A 24,125-nucleotide genomic window follows, 5' to 3' on the forward strand; every position below is an offset into this window, starting at 1 on the left:
ACTACCACTTTGACGCTTCAAAAAGTTCATAAAGATATCATAAAACTAATCCATATGAATTGAGCGGTTTAGTCCAAATTTTCTGAAGAGACTCGATCGCTTTACATGATGAACAGTGATCGAGTCTCTTCAGAAAATTTGGACTAAACCGCTCAATTCATATTGATTAGTTTTATGATATCTTTATGAACTTTTGTGTGTAGTGGTAGTTGCGTAGCCGTCAATGGAGGGACAGAAAGCTCTCAGATTTCTTAAAAAATATCTAATTTGTGTTTCGAAGATGAAAGAAAGGCTTATGGGTTTGGAATGACATGAGGGTTAGAGTTATTAGAGAAATTAATGACATCATTTTTTATTTTTGAGTGAACTATCCCTTTAAGAAAAATAAAACAGATGCTTAAATAAAAAGACAGAAGTGATACACTAAAATTATTGTGATTTTAATTGAAAACAATTATTAAAACATTTAATTATATATAGTATAATTATATTTTATTATAATATGATAAAAATAATAATGTCTAATGATATAAATGAAAAACAATTGTGTCCAAATTCTAGGAAAATTAATGTGAATGTATAAACGTAAAGATGTTAACTGAATTATATGTATATACAAATTATATAACAAAACTATATTTACTAAATCCTTTTCCATGAATGGCCTCTTGACGTCGCTCACACGTCCACGCGCGTGACGTCACGTCCATTCACAGGCGCTGATTTGTCGGGAATTACTCGACTTCCGGTCGAGGAGAAACACAAGAGACTTCCCTGCGGTAGCGGAGACTGACACACAATAACAAAGCCATGGGAGAAATGTCCGGCTTCGAGAACAGATTTCACTCGTACTCCGACACACAGCTACACGAACTGCTGGAGGACGATGACAAGCTCCGGAAGATCGTCAGGGAGATGGACGAGGTGGGTGACCGCATACATGTCAGCCACGAAACGCTCATTTTATCCTGAAATATGATCATAGTTTCTCCTGACAGTGAGTGTAGGTCAGTGACAGGTGCGCGAGCTTTGATTTCACTGCTGCTGTTATGATCATTTATTACTATCTTCAATGGAGACCTTTCACCTTTGACTGCGACAATATTGGTTGAATTAAAAGTGTTGTTGACTGAAGGAGGGGCAGGACACGGAGGTGGAATGAAAACAGTGTTATATAGTTCAGAATGGAGGCTATAGGAACTGCTCATATAAAATAAAGACCAAAATATGATGTACACTGGCATGTACAGTATTTAGTGTGTATGAACAGACAGATGCTGTCAAACAAACATTCTGGATTGATTATGTTCAGCCATTTAATCACTATGTATAACAATGCTGATATTACCTTCAAGGGATTATTAATTATTAATGTTTCATGTAACCTTTGATTTTAAAATGATTACATCGTCTTCGGTCCATTCTTAACTAATATATATATATATATATATATATATATAAATATGCTTCTTTAAGTTCTTGACATTTGTCTTTATTCCAATATAAAACACTTTATTGTATATTTGCTGTATAAATAATCTTGCTTTGCATTGTTAAATATTTGATCCTTGCAACATACACTATCATAAATTGCAAGTTTTCCATGCAGAATGCAAGCAGTGGTTTTCATTTATATAACTGGTCTGGTCAGGATGATCCAAAGTTGACGCAGGAATTATTTCTTGTGTTTATTTTAGTTTGTGAATTCCATATTAAGGTATTGTTTCCAATATGTTGCACATTGATTTCACCTAGGAGACCAGAGGTTTGACTAGCTTCTCTTGTTTGTGACTTTGTTGCCGTCACAGATGCAGGAAATGCAACAGAACAAAGAGCTTACGATCGCCAGTAACCGCAGCCTGGCCGAGCAGAACCTGAGCCTTCAGCCTGAACTGGACCATCAGAAGATCCAGCTGACCAAACGCTACTGCTGTTTACAAGACCTGCACGAGTCCTATCAGATCCGCAAGTCCACGCTAGGTGACGTGAACACCACACTCTTCAGACCCACAAACATGTGTTCTGTTTAAAGTGATCAAACAATAGATAACGCTGAAAATAAAGATTTTGTTAATAGTTATTTGGGTCCGGTTCCTCTAATAGAACACCTGTGTGAAATTGGGGAGAACCGACTTCATCATACATGCACTGAAAATCACAGAAACGCTGATTCAAAATGATAAAGAAAAGTGAAGTTAGTGAAGATCCTGAAGCATTTGACACACGCATAAGCGCGATTTAAGTATCCAAATACTTTGAAAACTTTAAATAATTCAAATGTTCCAGTGTACCATAAAAGAACACACCTTTTATGTATCCAAACTTCTTTTGTCTTCCTCCTTTGATGTAAAACAATAAAACATCCCGATGAACCTGTTTGGCCACATAATGCTTCCTTTTTATAGGAGATTTGCTGCTCTCTTGAGCTTCACTGGATACTGATCATGTCAGCTCAGATTGACACACAGATGTCTCAGTGGAAGGCTTGTATGTCTTACTCTGTATTTATCCAGCTTTCTCCATACTTTCAGTATCAGTTTACCTGAGCAAAAGTTTTGAAAGTGATCGTGTTTATCAGGGTCACTATGATGCGGCAGACAGACTAGAGTTTCAGCAATACAAAGAATAATTTCCAAAAGAAACCACACTGATGTAAAGTTATACACACTATGCAAAACACACACCCATATTATAAGGATTTCCTCCATCACTGACTGTATATGAGCCCTTTAAAGGATGCAGTGACATGACTTTTCTATGCACAACTTGATCTTCTGATCAGATGTTTTACTAGCCCGGAAATCCAGACCTAAATCTGAAAGATTAATGGTCTGGCGTCGACTAATGAAAATCGGCCAGCTCGAGGGGCGGCACCAAGCATGCATTTGAAAATCTCACTGCATGCAATTGGATAACACTACGACCAATCACAACAACCAGGGATGTAGTGGAGGCTAAACGCACGTAAACGCCGTTTACGCACCTCCCAAAATTCGGAAATAGCGTTTGCCCACCTCCAAAGTGCGTTTATCCACCTCAAATTGCGTTTATCCACCTCTAAATTTCACGTTATTTGAGCGGACTTTGCTTTTCCAGTGCGTGATCGCCAATCGGCACATGATTCGAGCATTTGGGCCGTTAATGACAGAGCAGAACGTTGAGCAGAGAGCGCAGCGCGCCGACACACACACACACACACACACACACACACACACACACACACACACACACGGAACAAAGAGAGCGGCACACACGGAGCAGAAAACACACGCTCGTTACTATACAAGCTGCGCGAGAATTAAACTTGATCGCAGCCGCAACAGAAAATCATTAAAACTAGGCAAAAAAGTTTTTTTTTTTTTTTTTTTTTTTAAATAATTCATTACATGCAGCTGGTTTAATGTAATGAGCATGTCAAAACCCAACTGTACAAGACATTCAGAGGGAATCAAGCCTGCACCAGGTTAAAGACTTTTCCCTCTACAGGGAAACACTGATCCACATTTTTCTGATAGACCAAACAACTAATCAATTAATCGAGGAAATATTCAACAGATTAATCGACTATGAAAATAACCCCAAATCCCTATCATTATGTTCAAGTGCATTGCATTGGAAGCCCTGGGTATAAGCCTCCCTCTCTATCTCTCTTAAATATTTTTGTTCTCTCTGTTTTGTCATTTAGTAAACTTTATAGATTTCAACCATATTATTCCTTCTTGAGTCTCTTTAACAAGAACTTCGATTAATGTATGAATTGAATAGTGATTTTGTGACCTATGATGAGGGAACAACCAGTGATACCCTTGGTAGTACCATCAAATGATAGCCTATAGCGATGTCATCAGGATACACATACACCGGTAGGCAGTGGCCCACCTTACCGGGTGATCAAGTTGTGGTCCACCAGAATTTATAGTTTACCCACCTCTTTTTTTACCACTACACCACTGACAACAACTAACTGGTAGATTAGACTCTTACTGTAACCGGTTGGCAAAACAGCAAAAACATCCGTCTTGCAAAGGATTCAAGCAGCGTCTTCTGTTCCTGTTTTAGATAAAAAGCCAAGTCTAACTCGTTCATTGTAGCGGCCAAAGCCGTTTCAAACAACTGGTGTTCATCCATAGCCATCTTGCAATGTTTACTAATGACTTCGAGGTCACAGCGCTGTCGTCATCTGTTTAGCTCGCCTCTGGCCCGCCTATATCAGATAACCTGATGTGATTGGTGCAGCTCAGATCGAGGGGCATATTTAATGAGCATCATTACTCGACACCAGAGTAAACTCGCTGAGCAAATTCAACTTGTGCTCTCGTGAGAACTCTGGATTACCAGGGTAATGTTTTACATAAAAATTGACAAAAATGCTAAGATAACTGTCCAGTTAAAGAATGCAATATTAATGAGAGACAACTGGATGCCACTTGGTGAATTTCAGCATTCTGTATGTAATCATGATTTTTTTCATGATTCCTTTTTCAGGAAACAGTTCACTAGACACGTTGTTGGCTCTTTTGCAAACCGAAGGAGCCAAGATCGAGGAAGAAACGGAGGTGAGGACATTTTTTCCTATTTTCAGGAATGCAGAACCTCATTTGCTGATTTTTAACTCTTACGAGATGTGTAATGTCGTAAGATTCTCCCACATGTTTTCTAGAACATGGCCGATTCATTCCTGGATGGATCGTTGCCTCTGGACAGCTTCGTTGATGACTACCAGAACAAGAGGACGCTGGCGCATCTGAGGCGCGTGAAGATCGATAAGCTGCAGGAGATGGTGCTGAAGGGTGTTCATCTTCCTCAGGGTTCCCGTAATGATCATTCACAAGCTCAGGAGACCCTTAACTCCAGCGCACCTTTCCAAAGGCTAGCTAATGGTTCTCCAGCTCATGTAAGACCATCAGCCACGTCACACCCTTACAACTCTCAGAGCGTCAATGCTCCTCTGCCAAACATGGTGCCATCATATTCATGTCCATACCCTCAAGGCCCCGGCGCTGGTCTTCCTCCACAGGCAGGGTTTATAATGCAATGATGTTCTTCTGCCTGATCCCTTCCATTAGAATGTGAAACGCCATTTTCTCCCCCTTTTTCTTTAGATGCACTTTGTTCTTAAAACCGCTGTGGGTTTCTGACTCATTTGCGGGTCCGCACAGAACTCTGCAGATATCTGCACATTCTCTGCCAGTTGTATGTATTAAATATTTAGGCAGATGTAATTATCTCTAATCTCATTTAACACATTAAATTTGGTCTTTTCCCCCCATAATCAGCAGATTTTGTGTGGACCAACTTGATGGTTAACCATATATTAATACCAGTTTAAATGCTATAAGATGCATTAAGACTGTGATTCAGAATCAAAAGTGAGTAATGTAAATGACTCATTAACAATGGGGGGTATTGCATTTCTCACGTAAATATCCCTATTCGACTGAAAATGATAATGAAAACGGGCAGAAAAAAGATTCTTATGCACATATAAGACAATTTTACTGTGTACTTTTGTGAGGAAACCTTCCTATCGTCACTGTAACGATGAGACGATATTTGAATTTCACACTTCTGGGTTAAAAACTGACCAAAGATGCACTCCACCTGTTCCATGAACGCTCCGTTAACTGGTTTGGAATATAATTTTGTTGGACTTAACCTTTGATTTTTGTTTTCATTTAAACAATAAATGTTTAAATGCTTACGTGGCATTAACAGACCAGCCTGACTGTAGGTCTGCTATAGAAAGACTTTCTTGGTGTTAATCAGACTTTAGTAAACAGTTTAATTATCCTAAACTGAATTAAACTATCCTTAAACAGCTACCATATTACATAGAAGATTATATTATTAAAATAATCAGAACACCGTTTACAACATTTCCGAGATGTAAAGTGATCTATTTTGGCACTGTATCTGTCTTTCTTTGCAGAGAAGTGCAGGTACTTTGGTGTAGAAGTTGTCATGCTGGGTTGTGACAGTTCTTGTGCACATTTTCTATGAAGGATGTTATTATGCAAGTCTGTAACGTTAGAGAGTAATGTACTGATGTAAGTACAGGTAAAAGAAATCAAAATGTGCCTTGCAACAGAACAAACAAGTGATGTTTAATGAAGAAAGCATTTAATCACGCCGTCGCTGTGCTTTGATGAATCTTCGAAGCCATCTACAACTTTCTGTTTCTGAAGACGATTAATGGTGCAGAACCCTTTTGAACTGTTTTATCTATAGTGTGGTAACCTGTAACACTCCTTATGTAAAGTACTGTACATTGTAGCTGTTTGGATTAGTGGTTATTGGTGACTAGATTTTTTTTATGCTGATTAATAAACAAAATACTAACAAAAGTCAAATGTCAATGTTTATTGCTGTGTAAATCACATTTATTCTTCTCCCTCCTCACCTTCTCCGTCGGGAGTGTCGACTCCCAGCTCTTCGTGATCTTTCTCGAGAGCGGCTTAATCTTCACGGGCCTCCGCAAACTCGCCCTTCTCCAACGTACCAGTGCACGAAGGCTCTCTTCGCCTACATTAGATCAAACTTGTGATCCAGACGGGCCCAGGCCTCGGCGATGGCTGTGGTGTTGCTCAACATTACAGACTGCCCTTTGAACTTTGGCCAGATCACATCCTGGAACCACAGTTGGCGGCTGATAGTTGATACCGACCTGATTATAGTAAGAAGAAAAGCAGTTTAAGAAACACATTTTTCCACACATAACAACATCATGCAAATGTTTACAATACTGTTTAAAAGTGTGGGGTCTGTAAGATTTTTTTTCATGTTTTTGAAAGATGTCTCTTCTGCTCACCAAGGCTGCATCTATTTGAACCACAAAATGCAGTAAAAACCGTAATATTGTGAAATATTATCTTAATATATTATAGAATGTAATTTATTCCTGTGATCGAAACTGAATTTTCAGCATCGTTACTCCAGTCTTCAGTGTCACGTGATCTTTACTGCTGTCTGCTGTCTATCATGTTTATCAGGCAAGTCTACAAGTCTAAGTTACAGTACGTAATTTCTCAGACTTTCCACAATCCAACAAACCCAGATTGATTGTTGAAAACCAGCGCTGACCAATGCCAACAGACGCCATCGGGTAACCCACTGATCCAACCAAACCCAATGAAGTGTCTGTTGCGGTTGGCGAGTGTCTGTCGGTGCAGTGTGAATTGACCCTTCGCTAAGCCACGCCTCGAAAACCGCCACAGGCCAATCGTGGCTTAGCAACCGTAACTAGGCGTGAGAGGTTTTCGAGCGAGGGAAACATTGATTCAATTGTTCTCTAACCGGTTGCATATTATGTCGTGGCTCTCTCCGATATTTCACCTGTTCGCCAAAAATAACTAACTATCTCCTTGGGAATGTGCAGACATACTGTAATAGACGTGCCAGGCGCGAAAGCTTGTCAAGCGTAGCAACAGTAACTAAGGAGGGCGGGGCTTAGCGAAGGGTCAATTGCCCTTCAAAGACACAGACTGACCTTGAACCCTGTGGGACACCAGTCCACAAACTGAATGGTCCTCTTGGTCTTTATTCTTCCAATGGCGGCATTGACATCCTTTGGAGCCACGTCTCCACGGTACAGCATTCAGCAAGCCATGTACTTCCCGTGTCGGGGGTCACACTTCACCATCTGTTTGGCCGGCTCAAAGCAAGCGCTGGTGATTTCCATGACGGACAGCTGCTCGTGGTATGCCTTCTCGGCGGAGATCACCGGGGCGTACGTGACCAGGGGAAAGTGGATGCGAGGGTACGGCACCAGGTTGGTTTGGAACTCTGTCTCTGACGTTGGGAGCTCCGTTGAAGCGCAGGGAGGCTGTGATGGATGACACGACCTGGCCGATGAGGCGGTTGAGGTTGGTGTATGTGGGCCGCTCTATGTCCAGGTTACAGCAGCAGATTTCAAAGATGGCCTCGTTGTCCACCATGAAAGCGCAGTCTGAGTGCTCGAGGGTGGTCGGTGTGGTTAGAGTGGAATTGTAGGACTCGACCACTGCGGTGGAAACCTCAAGAAAAACCACACAGAAAACAGTTTTTCATAATCAACTACAATTTGACTTTTTCTGGGAAAAGGTGAGTTGTTCTTGAGTGTGTTACAGGTGGTTTCCAGGACATTGCTACGTGGTTGATAATGTGTTTTACGTGGTTTCATTCATGTCTGCAGCACAGCGGAGTTAAGGCGAGACACGGCAGGCAAAAACATAGATTTTTCACGCAGTGGTCAGTTTTGAGATTTTGGGCTAGTTTACTCCTTCAATATGTGTTCTTTCAAGCTGCTATAAAGAAAATGTTGAAAATATACATTAAGATGTTTATTTTATTACATTTTGTTTACTTGCGGCAGTGAGTTTCTCCCGAATTTACCAAGACGTTATCATTCCAACGCGACATGCCGAGTCCCGTCTGTTTACTGAAGTCTGTCATGACCGGGATCGGTGTAAAGCTCTGAGTCTCCTGCACAACGCTATGTAACCCAAATATGGGCATTTCCTTTCTATCAGTAACCAATCGGGAATGTCCAAAGGGGGATTTAAAGCTAATGACGAAATCTCATTTAGAGTTATTAAATCTTTAAATGACGTTCTCTCAAAATGAGTTTTTTGTCATTCTCCAGTACAAACATCTCAGCCTATGTAGCACCTGTGTACACCAAACTTTCCAGTTATACACTTAGCAGTATTTTGAAGATATTTTCACAGGGATTTGTTAATAAATCATTCCTGGCCTGATTTATTTGACATTTTATTAAAGAAAATATGGCGAAAATTGATTTTTTAAGGCTATGGACAGTACATTTTGATTTCCTAGGTAATGAAAGCATATCCTGAAATCCCAATTTTGCACCTGGCTTTATCATATGTTCTATCTACCAACAATAAATGCAAAATCACACATATTTAATGAGATGATGCCTAATTTGCATAATTAAACATACATATTTCAAAAACTTGTAATATACTGTTTTTATATACTTGTGTAAGTAATCAACTGAGGAAGTTTCATGGTGATATCTGTTATTTAAAATTTTTACCATATTCACCTGTAGTGTCTCGCAGTAAGAACACTACTACGGTTACTGGTGTGATCACTAACATCTGTGTCCATCTGCACCTTTTAACTCTTTCCACAAAAATGATTCAAACCAGTCTTGCTCATTTAAGTCATCATCTATTTTTCTAACGCATGTTATGGATCTTATTGTGAATGATTCATCCATGCATATATTTCGTTTTTAGCACCATTTTTATTTATTTTTTTAAATCATAACTTGATATTCCGGTGAAATGACAGACCTTTCTCTGGTGATGTATGCTGGACTTCTCCAATCATTTAGTCCACTTAATCCCCGCCCCATTCTTACAATTGCGAGCTTCTGCTGACAGATTGAGCCTAGTAGCCTGCCATCATTTTTCCTTTTTCAATAATCCATTTCACTCGTATGCAGGTCACAATTTATGAGAAAATATCTGACGGTACTACGGTTTCATTGCGACTTTAAAGTGAAGGGAACCAAATTTTAAAAATATGGTACCTTAGGCGAAGGGTAAACGGCAAACTCAAGCTTCAACCTCTCCATCAACAATGAAGTAAAACCCGGATCCAGTTCCACCGCCAAAGCTGTGGAAGATGAGGAATCCTTGTAGTCCAGTGCACTGATCACACTAACAACAAAGGCACAAACTATTAATTCATCTATAAAGAAGTATAAGCAGTATAACCAAACAGAGAAAAATTGTCTTACCAGTTTGCATATGCAGTCAATTACCAGGTCTATGTTTTCCTTGCCAATGGTGTAATGGTCTCTGGCATAATTGTTGGCGACGTCCTCCTTCCCAGTTATCAACTGCTCTGGCAGAAACAGCTGTCTGTATGTTCCAGTTCGAACCTCATCTGAATGGAAAAAAAATGAATTTCTTTCTTCTGAATATAAGTAATCAAACAGTTGATGTACATTGACTTCCATAGTATGGGAAAAAAATACCATCAACTGTTTGGTTACCCATATTCTTCAAAAGAAAACTCATACTAACTTACAGGTTCAGTCCAGAAAACTTGAGGGTAAGTAAATGATGACAGAATTTTCATTTTTGGGTGAACTTTTAGAAAACTTACTAAAAATTCAACTCAAACTTGAAAAATTAAAACAGAAAATATAAAATAACATTTTCTGTCTGCAGCCTCCCCATATAGGTAATTACTGACAGAATTTTTATTTTTGCTTGAACTAGCCTAACTCTTTAACTGTAACTTGTCCCTCAAATCTGATTGGTTGATTGGTTGTTGATCAACAAATCAGGTTCATCACTTTTACAACTTGGTAACTTGATATTAGTCAATTTTATTATGATTTACAGTAGTTACACTAAATATAGTGTTGTATTTTTTATTTTTTGTTAAAGTTTAAAAAGGTAGTTAAGTGTAAATGTCTCCTTACCAACGACAGTGGGTTCGAGGTCCACGAACACGGCTCTGGGAACATGTTTCCCGGCGCCGGTCTCGCTGAAGAAGGTGTTGAAGGATCTCCGCCTGAGGTGGTCTGGTCGCTGGGCTTGTGTCCGTCCGCCTGAATGCCTGAATGCCGTGCTCGAGACAGTACAGCTCCCAGCAAGCGTTCCCGATCTGAACTCCCGCCTGACCCACATGAATGGAGATAGACTCGCGGAAAAAATTTTATCAAACTAATTACAAAGTCAAAAAAATTTTTTTTTTGCCTACTCGTTTAATTTGATCATTAAGCATTATGTTATTGATTAAAGTGAAGCTTATAAATCTGAAAAGAAGAATGACCGTTGGTCGGCTAACGGCTTAACTTTTTCGAATACTGACAAATTTACTCACTATTTTTAAGGAGTAGCCTATATTAAGGTGGTTTAATGTAAATACATAAATACTATAGTAGAAAGAAAAATGATAATTGATAATAATAATTCTGATTTGGATGCGTAGAAATCTTCTCGTCAGTGCCGATGCTGTTTTTTTTTTTTTTTTTGTTTTTTTTTTTTAATTCGCAGGCTTTTATATGGCAATGAACTCTGACCCCGCCCACCTTCTCGGTTATTGGATTAATTCTGAAAATAATTATAATATGGATGTCAATCACGTGTTGGAGGATTATTATTGGTCCACACCTCAAATATTTAAATATAATCTTAATATAACGGGAATTTCCGTTGTGATAAAACGTTTTAAATCTAAATATTAGCTCAAATGGATTGTGATTTCAGTCTGTTTGTTTTTCTATTTTCTCAGCCTTGCTTGCATGGTCATCAGTTCTTTGTTTGGTGATCACAGTCCATTTCTCTTGTAATTCTGAAAAGACAATAGCCTACATGATACACAGACCCTGTTTTTACCAGTACTTCCAAATATACATATGTTTATATAACTAGTAGCCTTTTAGAACACATAAGTGTATTTGATTATCTTTGAGGGAATTCAATAAATATTCAAAGGAGGAACTTTTCTGTTTGAAAGCAGTCAGTCTGTTGAATCAACTGCTGGCTGTAGTGTTTGATTGCAGAGTAATATCAAAGGATTTGTTTCTATGGATTGTTTCAGAATGACAATGCACCTTGCACTCATTACCTTAGCGACGCGCGCCTCTCGTGACCGGGTATAAATAACAGGTGCACGAGCTCGAGAACTCAGTGCACGAGCGCTATTGATGCTGACAACATGAGCGGACGAGTAGGAGACCTCAGTCCTAAACAAACAGAGGCTTTAGCACAGGCAAGTAAATGCACAAAATCTGTTTGTTTTAACATTTTTATTCCTGAATTTCAATACATTTTCATTTAGTATTTTGAGTGTCAGTCATAGTTTCGTTTAAAACACACCATGTCAGATTTAATAACCTATAATATATGATACACTACCGTTCAAAAGTTTGGGGCTAGTAAGATTTCTTTAAAAGAAATTAATAATTGTATACAGCAATGATGCATTAAATTGGTTGAATTAAAGTGACAGTAAAGACATTTATGTTATTACAAAAGATTTCTGTCAAATAAAGGCTGTTTTTTTTAACGTTTTCTTCATTAAAGAATCCTGAAAAAAAGTATCACAGTTTTCACACAAATATTAAGCAGCACAACTGTTTTCAACATTGATAATTATGATAATCAGCATATTAGAATGATTTCTAATGAAGTATCATGTGACACTGAAGACTGGAGTAATGATGCTGAAAATTCAGCTTTGATCACAGGAATAAATTACATTTTAAGGTGCATTATTACAATATTATAGTAATATTACAAAAAAAAATAATTGTAACGATATTTCGCAATATTACTGTTTTCACTGGATCAAATAATCGCGACCTTGGTGAGACTTCTTGCAAAAACATGAAAAATCTTACCGACCCCAAACCTTTGAACAGTAGGCTAGTGTTATCGTTATATAAAAAATGTATGCAGCATACAAAACTAATCTTCAGAGTTAACCCTTTATGTCAAAGAAATGTTATTATATTTAAATATCATTTGTTTGGTCAGTTTCGGGAGAAAATAGCAGATGTGTTGGATCAACTGTCCAATCAAACCGACCATTACCTTCTCCGGTGGCTAAGAGGTGAGGACAGATTATTATATTTTTAATCAAGATTTAATAACGCAAACAACATGGTTCTCGTAACATTTACTTTTCTGGGAGGTTGATTTCAGGTGAACTTTAATATGAATATAGCGAAGTCCTGCTTTTAACTAAACGATCTCTGACTGCGTGGTCATATCGCATGACCTTATGACCTCATAACCTCATGTGTGTTGATTAACAGAATGCCAGATCAACAATAATCTTCAGGAAACACTTGTGATTATATGGAGGACGATATGCAAGTACTCTTCCATGAAAAAAACACAGAGTTATTTCTAAGATTTATGTAGTTTGTCTTTACCGATTGCTTTATCTTAACCAGTTTTATCTAGAAATCAATATTTTCTGTTGAGATAGAACATCCCCAAACCATCTGCTGACTTCACTTTTTGAGAGGGAGGTTCAAGGTTACATTCTTGTGAATTTATGTGTCAATATTTATCTCTCTTTACCTGTGATTTTTGACCGTTGCAGAATTATTTGCTCTCATTTGCACTTTACATACATTATTGTATAATATTCTACAGTCCTCATCTAGGAAAGAGCTATAGTAGTCTGGCATGTACAGTACAGGCCAAAAGTTTGGACACATTACTATTTTTAATGTTTTTGAAAGAAGTTTCTTCTGCTCATCAAGCCTGCATTTATTTGATCAAAAATACAGAAAAAGAAATGCAATATTGTGATATATTATTACAATTTAAAATAATTGGTTTTCAATTTATTATACTTTAAATTATCATTTATTTCTGTGATGCAAAGCTGAATTTTCAGGATCATTACTCCAGTCTATCACATGATCCTTTAGAAATCATTCTAATATGATGATTCATTATCAAAGTTGGAAACAGTTCTGCTGCTTAATATGTTTTCATAACCTGTGATACTTTTTTAGGATACTTTGATGAATAAAAAGTGAAAAAAAGAAAGAAAAAAAAGAAGCAAATGTTTTAAAAATAGAAATCTTTTGTAACAACAATATACACGACTGGTCAGTAATTTGGGGTCAGTAATTTTTTTCTTTCTTTTTTTGAAATAAATCAATACTTTTATTCAGCAAGGATGTGTTAAATTGATCAAAAGTGATAATAAAGAAGATTTATATTATTAGAAAATATTTTTTTATTTTGAATAAATGCAATTCTTTTTAACCTTTTATTCATCACATATATTAGGCAGCAGAACTGTGTCCAACACTCATAATAAATCAGAATCTTAGAATGATTTCTGAAGGATCATGTGATAGACTGGATGTCACATGTGACACTGAAGACTGGAGTAATGATCCTGAAAATTCAGCTTTGCATCACAGAAATAAATGATAATTTAAAGTATAATAAATTGAAAACCAATTATTTTAAATTGTAATAATATATCACAATATTAAAAAAAAAATCTGTATTTTTGATGAAATAAATGCAGGCTTGATGAGCAGAAGAAACTTCTTTCAAAAACATTAAAAATAGTAATGTCCAAACTTTTGGCCTGTACTGTATCTCTCTCTCTCTCTCTCTCTCTCTCTCTCTCTCTCTCTCTCTCTCTCTCTCTTGCATTTTCTGACAAAGTAAAAACAAAGAATCAAGACTGTAGAATAATGCAGCATACCTAGATTTTAAAGTTTGGTCTTACATCTTGTTTGCAGCTCGAAGCTTCAATGTCCCAAAGGCTGAGGCAATGCTTAGAAAGGTAATATCACAAACACCTGGGTCTGTATTACAGAAACATCTTAACTCATAATCTGTCTGTTTGGATATACAGTATACATCTTTTGTAATAGTATACAGTAAATATCTTTTATTGACACTTTTGGCCAATTTAATGTACCCCTGCTAAATAAATGTATAGGCCTATTAATTATTTAATTTTTTTATAACGATTTTCTAAGTAAAATTACCATTCTGTTCTTTTCAACATTGATAATAATAATAAAAAAAAATGCAGCAAATCAGCATGTTAGAATGATTTCTGAAGGATCATGTGACGCTGCTGCTAAAAATCAGCTTTGTCCTCACAGGAATAAATTAATTGAAAATATATTTAAAAAAAGAAAACGGCTATAATATCACTTAGTAATATCCACAAAATCTTCACGTGTAGAGACACAATGGTTACAGACATTCTTCAAAATATCTTCTTTTGTGTTCAGCAGAAGAAAGAAATACACTTTAGTTTAGGGTCCAATTCTCACTATTAACTAACTATTAACTACAAATTTTGCCTCAATAAACTCCTAATTACTGCTAATTAATAGTTAGTAAGGTAGTTGTTAAGTTTAGGTATTGGGTGGATTAAGGGATGTAGAATATGCCAATAGCCTAGTAATACGCATGCTAATAAGCAACTAGTTAATAGTGAGAATTGGACCCTAAACTAAAGTGTTACCAGAAATTCATACAGGTTTGGAAAAACTTGAGGGTGAGTAAATGATGACAAAATGTTCATTTAAACACCTGAAAAAATACATTAGAGGAACCAAATGAAACCCCAGAATTATATAAAGTTGTTCTCATTTGTCTTACACAAATCACTTTGTATTCCAGCATCTGGAGTTTCGCAAGCATATGAAAGTAGACACGATCATTGACGACTGGAGGCCGCCTGAGGTATAGCAGTACAGTACAACTAACATATTTACCATAAGTTCAGAATGGAAAATGCCCTGCTAACACACACACACATGTTGTTCTCTGTCCAGGTAATCGAGCGCTATGTGGCAGGGGGAATGTGTGGCTATGATCGTGAAGGAAGTCCGATCTGGTACGATATCATCGGCCCTCTTGATCCGAAAGGCCTCTTACTGTCGGCTAGCAAACAAGACTGCCTGAGGACCAAAGTCAGAGATGCTGAACTTCTACGACAGGAGTGTGAGAAGCAGTCTGAAAAGGTACCATCTGTCAAATAAAGACCAAATGACTTTGATGACCAAATGACCAAATACATGCCAAACTCGGGGAAAAAGTTCAAATATCTAAAGATTCTTAAATCAAGATACACTTACTTGAGAAGCTAAATTTTATGAAAAATTTATCAAATTGAAGTGTGTTTATGCTTAAAACAAAATGTCTGTCAATGGTCAACATCTTGGATCATTTCTGTTAAAGAGATAGTTCATCATTTACTCACTCACAAGTTGTTCCAAACCTGTATGAGTTTCTTTCTTCTGTTGAACACAAAGGAAGATATTTTAAAGAATGTTGGTAACCAGACAGATGGCAGAACTCATTGACTTCCATAGTATTTTTTTCCTTAAAACAAAACCATGTGAGTGATGGTGAGGGCCAGATGGTGCATTAGCAAAATGCAGAAGAATCACAGCTAGATGCCGTCCACAGGGATTCATCCCTCACTATTCTTTTGGCTATACTGGGATGTTATTATACACACAGTCTCAGTTGTGTGAGACAAGTATATAAATGCAACAAGACTCCATTGGAATCCCAAGAGCCCAAGAATGGTTGCACATAGACACAGTAACCAGAAGCAACATTAACTAAGTTAAACTAACGAGACATTTATTTCAAGTAACCTGGTTGCCTTAAAAATTTGAGTTCATCAAAATTAAAAAATTTGAGTTAATACAACCAAGGAGATTGGAAACTCAAAATATTACGTTATCTGAACCACATAAAAATGTTGTGATAAATCATGAAATAGTTTTTTTACTGTGAGGTCAGAAAAATAAACGTAATAAACGTAGAAAAAATATGATTATTTTTCTGTCCTAATTGGAATTTTTTTTCTTGTTTTAAGCATAAACTCGTTTAATTTGTATATACATTTTTTTCAGAATGCAAGACTCATTATCTGTAATTTTGCTTCTCTGGTAAATCTATCTTGATTTAAGAATGTTTAGATATTTGTACTGAAAAAGAAAACAAAAATCAATTTTTTTACTGTGCAAAAACTGTGACATTAATTTCTAATGTCAGATATTTTATTATCTGAACGTTCACATTAATTTGCCGCAGTGTTGATGTTTGTAATTGTTTACTGTTGTTTTTGGGTGATTGTATTCATCAGCTTGACAAGCACATTGATTCAATCACCATCATTTATGACTGTGAAGGGCTTGGCATGAAACACCTCTGGAAGCCAGCTGTCGAGTTGTACGGTGAGGTAGGAACACGATGCTTTCAGTAGAGCTTGGTCATTCTGAAGCCCAATAATAAGACACAAACTTATAACATTTCTATATATAATTGTTTGTTTATCACTGTGCACTGAAAAAAATTTTACTTAATTTTTATTTATTTTTTTAAAAGAGTGGGAAAATTTACTTAATTTTTTTTGGCAAGTTTTTTGCACGAATATTTTTGAAGTAAATTTCACATATGAAATTAAGTAAACTCTACTTAACTAAGTTAAGTTTAAGCAACAAAGAAAATAAGTAATTTTAACTTGGCTAGTAAAAGGTTGAGTAATAGCTATTTACTTGAAATTCCCTTTGCAATACATCTTACTCATAAAATATAATATTGAATTAAACCACACTTTTAAAGTATATGTTTAACTTAGAAACATCTAAGTAATTAATACAATAGATATTCTACATATAAGAAGACACACATTATGTGAACGCAGAGACCTCAATACTTGGTAGACAATACACAATGACGGTAACATTTGATGGATCGTTTTTGTGTTTGACACATTTTGAGTGGAAAATGAACTCCAAATGGCACAAAATGGCACGTTACTAATCCTAACAAACAAAAGCAATGATGAAACGATGTAAATACAGCTGGAAAAGTGAAAAATCAACCTCATTAATTATTCAAGGCCCAGTGCATGATGGGAACACCAGTATCAGAAAAGCTGAGTAATTTTACTTAATTTTATAACGTTGATATTTCCTACACTTTCATTTCTACGTGCTTGAATTGAGTACTAATATCAACTTTTTCATGTAAATTACATCGTTTTTTCTGTTGTATTTACTTCACATTTTTAGCAGTGTGGCTTAGCGGTTAGCGCACATGCTCGGAAACATAAAGTGCGTCCCAATTCGCGTAGGCTACTTATGCACTATTCTATGCCGTTTTGTAGTATAAATAGTGCAAGTAGTGTGTTCACACTGAAAAAGAAAGAGTACTTTAAATAACTGGATGATGCACTTTATTAACAGAAAAGATAAAGTGTGGTATGTTGCACACTTCATGCACTCAACTGCAGCGTTAAAGGGATAGTTCACCCAAAAACGACAATTCTGTCATCATTTCCTCACCCTCATGTTGTTTCAAACCTGTGTGAGTTTCTTTCTTCTGTTGAACAACTTGAGGGTGAGGAAATGATGACAGAATTGTCGTTTTTGGGTGAACTATCCCTCTAACGTAGCAGAGAGGGGGATGGGCGATCAGACTCTGATGTTGAATGACAAAATAATCTTATGAAATTCATACACTACATGGTTGAGTACATAGTGCATAAGTACATAGTGTATAGTGCGTCATTTGGGGCACAACTACAGAGCTTTAGTGTGTGTACACTTGCATCTTGAATCCAAGATGTAAGCAGAATCCATCGTGTGTTATTTACTGGTCTAATAAAGTGGCAAAATTAATTAATCAGAAATTATTATTTTTAATCATTTGTTACACATACCTCACAGTGTCATTGTGACAAATTAAATAATGCATCTTCCCCTTAAGATCCATCTTAACATGTTAATAATCTGTTTCCACACTTGTTGTCAAGCTAAAACGCTAATATTGTGATACCGGTAAATTATTTTTGCCTTTTCTGATTGCAGATTCTGACTATGCATGAAGAGAATTATCCTGAGAGCCTAAAAAAGGTGCTTTTAATCAAAGGTGAGTCATTGTTGCACCAGTAAAATCACATCACTGATGCTGGTAAACAGTTTTGAAATATTTTAATGCTTAAATTCTCCTTTCTACAGCCCCAAAACTCTTCCCTATTGCGTACAACTTGGTCAAACACTTCTTGCGTGAGGAAACAAGGCAGAAGATTGCTGTGCTGGGTTGTAAGCTGTCTAACTATAGCACTGTTTGTTAAGGCAAACATCATGATTATGATTTACTGCGGTGTGTTACTCATCCTGCATGAATTACACCTCACAAATGGGAATTTCTCTTTTGATCTCAATCTTCCAGCCAACTGGAAAGAGGTGTTGAGGAACTATGTGGATGCGGATCAGTTACCTGTGGTTTATGGAGGCTCCATGACTGATCCTGATGGAAACCCTCTCTGTAAGACCATGGTGAGATTTACTAGCCAACAGGAGATTCACATACACTACCGTTTTGATAGAAATTAATAATTTTATTCAGCATCAGGGATGCATTCAATTGCCCAAAAGTGACAGTAAATATTGTCACAAAATATTTCTATTTCAAACAAATGCTGGTCTTTTTTCAACATTGATAATCATTAACATATTAGCAAATTAGCATATTAGAATGATTTCTAATAGGGATCATGTGACACTGAACAATGGAATAATGATACTGAAAATTCAGCTTTGCATCACAGGAATAAATTAAGTTTTAAAATATATTCAAATAGCAAACAGTTATTTTAAATCGTGATAATATTTCACAATATTACTGTTTTTACTATATTTCTGATCAAATAAATGCAGCCTTGGTGAGCATAAGAAACATTAAAAATCTTACTGACCTCAAACTTTTGAATGGTACTGTACACCACTATTTAGTTGTCTTTGCCCATTTGACTCTTCCTCCCAGTTACATTATGGTGGTGTAGTGCCAAAGTCCTACTATGTACGAGACTCTGTCAAAGTGCAGTATGACCAGTGCGTCACCATTAGCCGTGGCTCTTCATACCAGCTAGATTATGAGGTGCTCTTTCCAAACTGCTTGCTACGGTAAGTACCATTTTTCAGTGATAATAGTTATGCATTGCTGTTTTGCACAATATACTCTTAGGGCTGGTTCACACAGAAAGCGTTTTTGCTTTTGGCAGAGGAATGGGGAAAAAACCGCAAGGTCTCGAGACACGTCTTTTAAAAGTTGCACTTTCTGAACTATTTTGTGTTTACATAGAAAAATACTGGAAAAGTAGTGCAGTGGAATGGAAAAACGCGTTCTGTGTGAACGCCCCCTTAAAAAATAAAGGTTCTTTAATGGCATCTATTGTTCCTCAACGAACTTTTAAAGGTGCGCTATGTAACTTTTTTTGTTCAAAATGATCAATTCATCATCAATCCCTCTTCCAAAACGTATTTTGTCTTGCCCTGATTCACTATGGTAAGCCTAGTTATAAGTTTTTATATTTTAGACCTGACAGGATGGTTTTCGCGTGTAATTGTGTATACATGTCTCTCATTCGTCTCGTCGTATCCGAAAAATAGAGAAAAGATGCTCTGGCTACTCTGACGCGTGTGGGAGTTGCATAGGTTTGTCACAACGAGTGAGAAAGGTTGAAGTGGAGCAGCTAAATCTCAAACCTCGGAAGAATCACCCGTTTTAAAAAAAACGAAAGAGAGCCTGCTTACTAGCCACTGTAGCTAGTGGTATTCCTAGCCACTCAGTATTTTCACTGGCCACAATTTTGACATCAATACCATGGGGAAAAAGAGAAAATAGATATTTTTAATATCTCATAATTTGGCAGCAGGAATATTAGGCTGCTGTCACTTTAAGACCTAATGCACGGATCCATTATTTTGTTACACATGCGTTTTCTTTCTCAACTGTTTACATTCACTTAAAACATAACTGACTGTGTGTACGTGAATACTCGCCAAGACCTGCATTTTGACATTATTTAGTGTGTATTTTGGCGCTTTTCCACTGCATGGTTCGGCTCGGTACGGTTCGACTCGGCGCGGAACGGTTCGGCTCGCTTCGCTTTTCCACTGCGTGGTTCGGCTCGGTACGGTTCGACTCGGCGCGGAACGGTTCGGCTCGCTTCGCTTTTCCACTGCGTGGTTCGGCTCGGTACGGTTCGGCGCGGAACGGTTCGGCTCGCTTCGCTTTTCCACTGCGTGGTACGGCTCGGTACGGTTCGACTCGGCGCGGAACGGTTCGGCTCGCTTCGCTTTTCCACTGCATGGTTCGGCTCGGTACGGTTCGACTCGGCGCGGAACGGTTCGGCTCGCTTCGCTTTTCCACTGCATGGTACGGCTCGGTACGGTTCGACTCGGCACGGAACGGTTCGGCTCGCTTCGCTTTTCCACTGCGTGGTACGACTCGGCTCGGTACGGCACGGTTCGGTTCGCTTTAGCTCGGTTGCTTTTCCACTGCAGTTAGTACCGCTTCAAAGTGGGTGGGACTGATCGTTATAGTTACCGTCTCTACTGCCATTACATCATCATATTAAATGCGAATTTTTCATTCCGTGTTTCCCCATCCGCTCCTCAGCAACCAACGAGAGGAACGTCTGCTCGTCCACTGACCACGATTCAGCCATTTATTTTTTGAAGTTTTTACTCTTTTTTTTTTTTGAAGCAAATACTTTTAAAACAGGCGCTGCAGTGTTGGCTGTTGTCTACTGGCTATTTAAATCTAGCGGGTTTAGTGTCTCGTGTCGTAAATACAATGACGCTGGTAGTGATGATTCTGTCTGACCAATCAGTGATCTGCAGTGTTTTCACGTCACATTTTAGTATCGGTACAGTACGCTTGGAACCTCAACAGAGGTGGTACCACTTAAAGCGAGCCGAAGCGAGCCGTACCGTACCGTACCATGCAGTGGAAATGCGCCATAAGTGAGCCGTACCGAACCGAGCCGTACCGTACCATGCAGTGGAAAAGCGCCAAAGCGTGCCGTACCGAACCGAGCCGTACCGTACCATGCAGTGGAAAAGCGCCATTTGACTGTTTAAGAGCAATAATCAGTGGGGGGAAAAAAACTATTTAAAATCTGCGGGAATGAGTAAAATTATACGCAATACGCACAATCCCATGCCGAAATTCAAGCCCTGTAACACCAACAATATTCATCCAAAGCAAATGAATCGATTGAGTGAGGAGAGGCGGGTTTGTGTGTCTCTCACTGTCGGAGAGATGAGAGAGAGAGAAAAGCGCAGATGGTATTGTTTATCTATTCTGTGGAAAATGAGTATTGGAAGCGTTTTAGATATTTCAGTATCGATATCTATCGAAAAATCTATATTTTTGGCAACACTTAATTTATTATTTCAGATTCCTTTTTAAAAGACTACAATTGAAAAATGTATATATTATAGATAAAATTCAACCTGCCAAAGTGACTATTAGGAGTGACTGCGTTACACGCCACTGCTGAAATACACCCATGGGTTGGCGGGTGTTAATGTCAAGCCCTGGTCATATTAATCCGCACAATCACGCAGGCGAAGCACAACCAAACCAATGTTCTTCCGCAAAATGCATACAGTTTCGTTTTTTAACCACTAGAGGGCCACAAGTTACATAGTGTACCTTTAACATCAATGGAACCTTTGCATTCCACAAAGGGTTCGTTAAAGTGGAAAAAGGTTCTTTAGATTTTGGTTCTTTTAAGAACTGTTCACTGAAAGGTTCTATAGGGAAACCTAAAATGGTTCTTCTATGGCATCGCTGTGAAAACCCCCCTTTGTCATTTGTTTTAAGAGTGATAGCATGCAATATACAGTGCTATGCATAAGTTTAGACACCCATGCTAAAGTTGACTAAAAAGATGAATAAAAAATCATCTTTTGGAAATTGAACTTAATGCCTTAATTAAAAAAATTAGGAAAAATCCAACCTTTAAGGACACCAATTTTCTTTGTGAATGAATAATGTATCGTAAATAAATAAATGTTCTTCCTTAAAATACAGGGTGCATAAGTCTGGACACTCCTATGTTAAATTCCCATAGAGGCATCCTGATAAAGTTCCCTTGGCCTTTGGAATTAAAATAGCCCCACATCATCACATAGCCTTCACCATACCTAGAGATTGGCATGGAGTACTTTCCATAAGGTCATCTCTCAATGCAAATCAAACCAGCTATTAGGCGAACTGAAATAAAACCATGCCAATCTCTAGGTATGGTGAAGGCTATGTGATGATGTGGGGCTATTTTAATTCCAAAGGCCAAGGGAACTTTATCAGGATGCATAGTATCCTGGATCCATGAAGTAACTGGCCTTTAAAAATAAAAATCTGCCTGCCTCTATGGGAATTTAACATAGGGGTGTCCAGACTTATGCACCCTGTATTTTAAGGAAGAACATTTATTTATTTACGATACATTATTCATTCACAAAGAAAATTGGTGTCCTTAAAGGTTTGATTTTTCCTAATTTTTTTAATTAAGGCATTAAGTTCAATTTCCAAAAGATGATTTTTTATTCCTCTTTTTAGTAAACTTTAGCATGGGTGTCTAAACTTATGCATAGCACTGTACTCCATATAGAGGATGCTACTATTCCATTCTGACCATAACCAGTAGTCATCATTGTTTTTTCTCAATCTAGATGGCAGTTTGCAAGCGAAGGGTCTGATATCGGTTTTGGAATTTACCTGAAGACAAAAGGGAATGAGACAAATAAAGTGGAAGCCATGCTGGAAATCCTGCCTACCGAACGTTACAATGCCCATCTAGTCCCAGAGGATGGATCCTACACCTGTGAAGAACCAGGCATCTGTATGTTTGTTTTGAATTTTACATTTTAGTTTTTGGTGATATTCCGAGCAATTGATGGATAATAAAAGCTGTCTGCTTAAAACAATCCTTTTCTCTCTATAGATGTGGTTCGATTTGACAACACTTACAGTGTGATCCACTCAAAGAAGGTCAGCTTCACCGTGGATGTGCTTCTACCTGAGGGACACACAGGAAAACAGGCATAAATCCCGACTGGAATCAGACATATATCCAGCATTAAATAAGATTACGTCACTACTAGGCTACAATGTGTGGATGTCATTTACCACAGGAAATTAGAAGTACTACATTAGGGTTTTTAATTTCACAGTTTTTAGATAATTTTATAAGATGAGTATTATTATAGATAATTATGAAAAGCGATTGCACACAGACAGTTCCTGAAAAGATGTTGTATGAACTATTTCCAATATTTGAATTACAATTGTGTATGACAAATGGAAACAGATATAGATGGGGACTATTCAGTCAGTATAGAGAACTTCCTTTCTTAATGTGAAATAATTATAATTATGGCCTAATGAGATTAATATGTCACTGAATTGCATCGAATCACTGCAATTATCATACAATTGAACTCATGTCAACATTAAATACTATTATATGAAGATTGTAATAATCCTTGTTAAATGTAGTAATAGCAACCTTTTGTATAATATTGAGTAGGCTATATTTTAAATGTGCGCATGATTATGCACTAAAATGAGAATAAAACACACGATGTTGATGAGTCTATGTTTATTTGTAACACTAGAGGACGCTGTTGTATCACATTCTGCACAGATTCATCTGGATGAGATGTAGTGATGTCAATACGGTCAAACACACACCACACGCACCACAAACAACAAAGCCACGTACAGTATGGCAGACCATTGTCGTTGATTAATTTATTTTTTATTACTGTAATACAAGAACAATAT

General features: G+C 37.4%; 3 protein-coding genes across 3 annotated transcripts; 2 read left to right on the forward strand and 1 right to left on the reverse strand.

Moving 5' to 3' along the window:
* The first annotated feature begins 633 nt into the window (after positions 1–633).
* Positions 634–6,344, forward strand: vps37bb (VPS37B subunit of ESCRT-I b). The gene is made up of 4 exons (XM_082158089.1): positions 634–924; positions 1,809–1,980; positions 4,486–4,556; positions 4,661–6,344. Exons 1-4 carry the CDS (start codon positions 811–813, stop codon positions 5,036–5,038), a joined length of 735 nt encoding a protein of 244 aa, XP_082014215.1. The 5' UTR covers positions 634–810; the 3' UTR covers positions 5,039–6,344.
* tuba7l (tubulin, alpha 7 like) lies at positions 5,119–10,010 on the reverse strand (the record flags this gene model as incomplete). Its single annotated transcript, XM_082158554.1, is given in 12 exon segments — positions 5,119–6,455; positions 6,459–6,492; positions 6,494–6,522; positions 6,526–6,591; positions 6,593–6,664; positions 7,487–7,594; positions 7,598–7,787; positions 7,789–8,012; positions 9,539–9,601; positions 9,603–9,668; positions 9,749–9,897; positions 10,007–10,010. Coding segments are annotated over 12 exon segments (1,080 nt in total). The 3' UTR covers positions 5,119–6,380.
* A 1,649-nt stretch (positions 10,011–11,659) lies between these two features.
* sec14l7 (SEC14-like lipid binding 7) lies at positions 11,660–23,929 on the forward strand. The gene is made up of 12 exons (XM_082158075.1): positions 11,660–11,736; positions 12,504–12,579; positions 14,246–14,289; positions 15,144–15,206; positions 15,299–15,487; positions 16,624–16,719; positions 18,353–18,413; positions 18,503–18,586; positions 18,717–18,823; positions 19,311–19,450; positions 23,012–23,181; positions 23,284–23,929. Exons 1-12 carry the CDS (start codon positions 11,683–11,685, stop codon positions 23,385–23,387), a joined length of 1,188 nt encoding a protein of 395 aa, XP_082014201.1. The 5' UTR covers positions 11,660–11,682; the 3' UTR covers positions 23,388–23,929.
* Positions 23,930–24,125: the final 196 nt, after the last annotated feature.

Source organism: Leuciscus leuciscus (genome assembly GCF_965113295.1).
Source record: "Leuciscus leuciscus genome assembly, chromosome: 24".
NCBI lineage: Eukaryota > Metazoa > Chordata > Actinopteri > Cypriniformes > Leuciscidae > Leuciscus > Leuciscus leuciscus.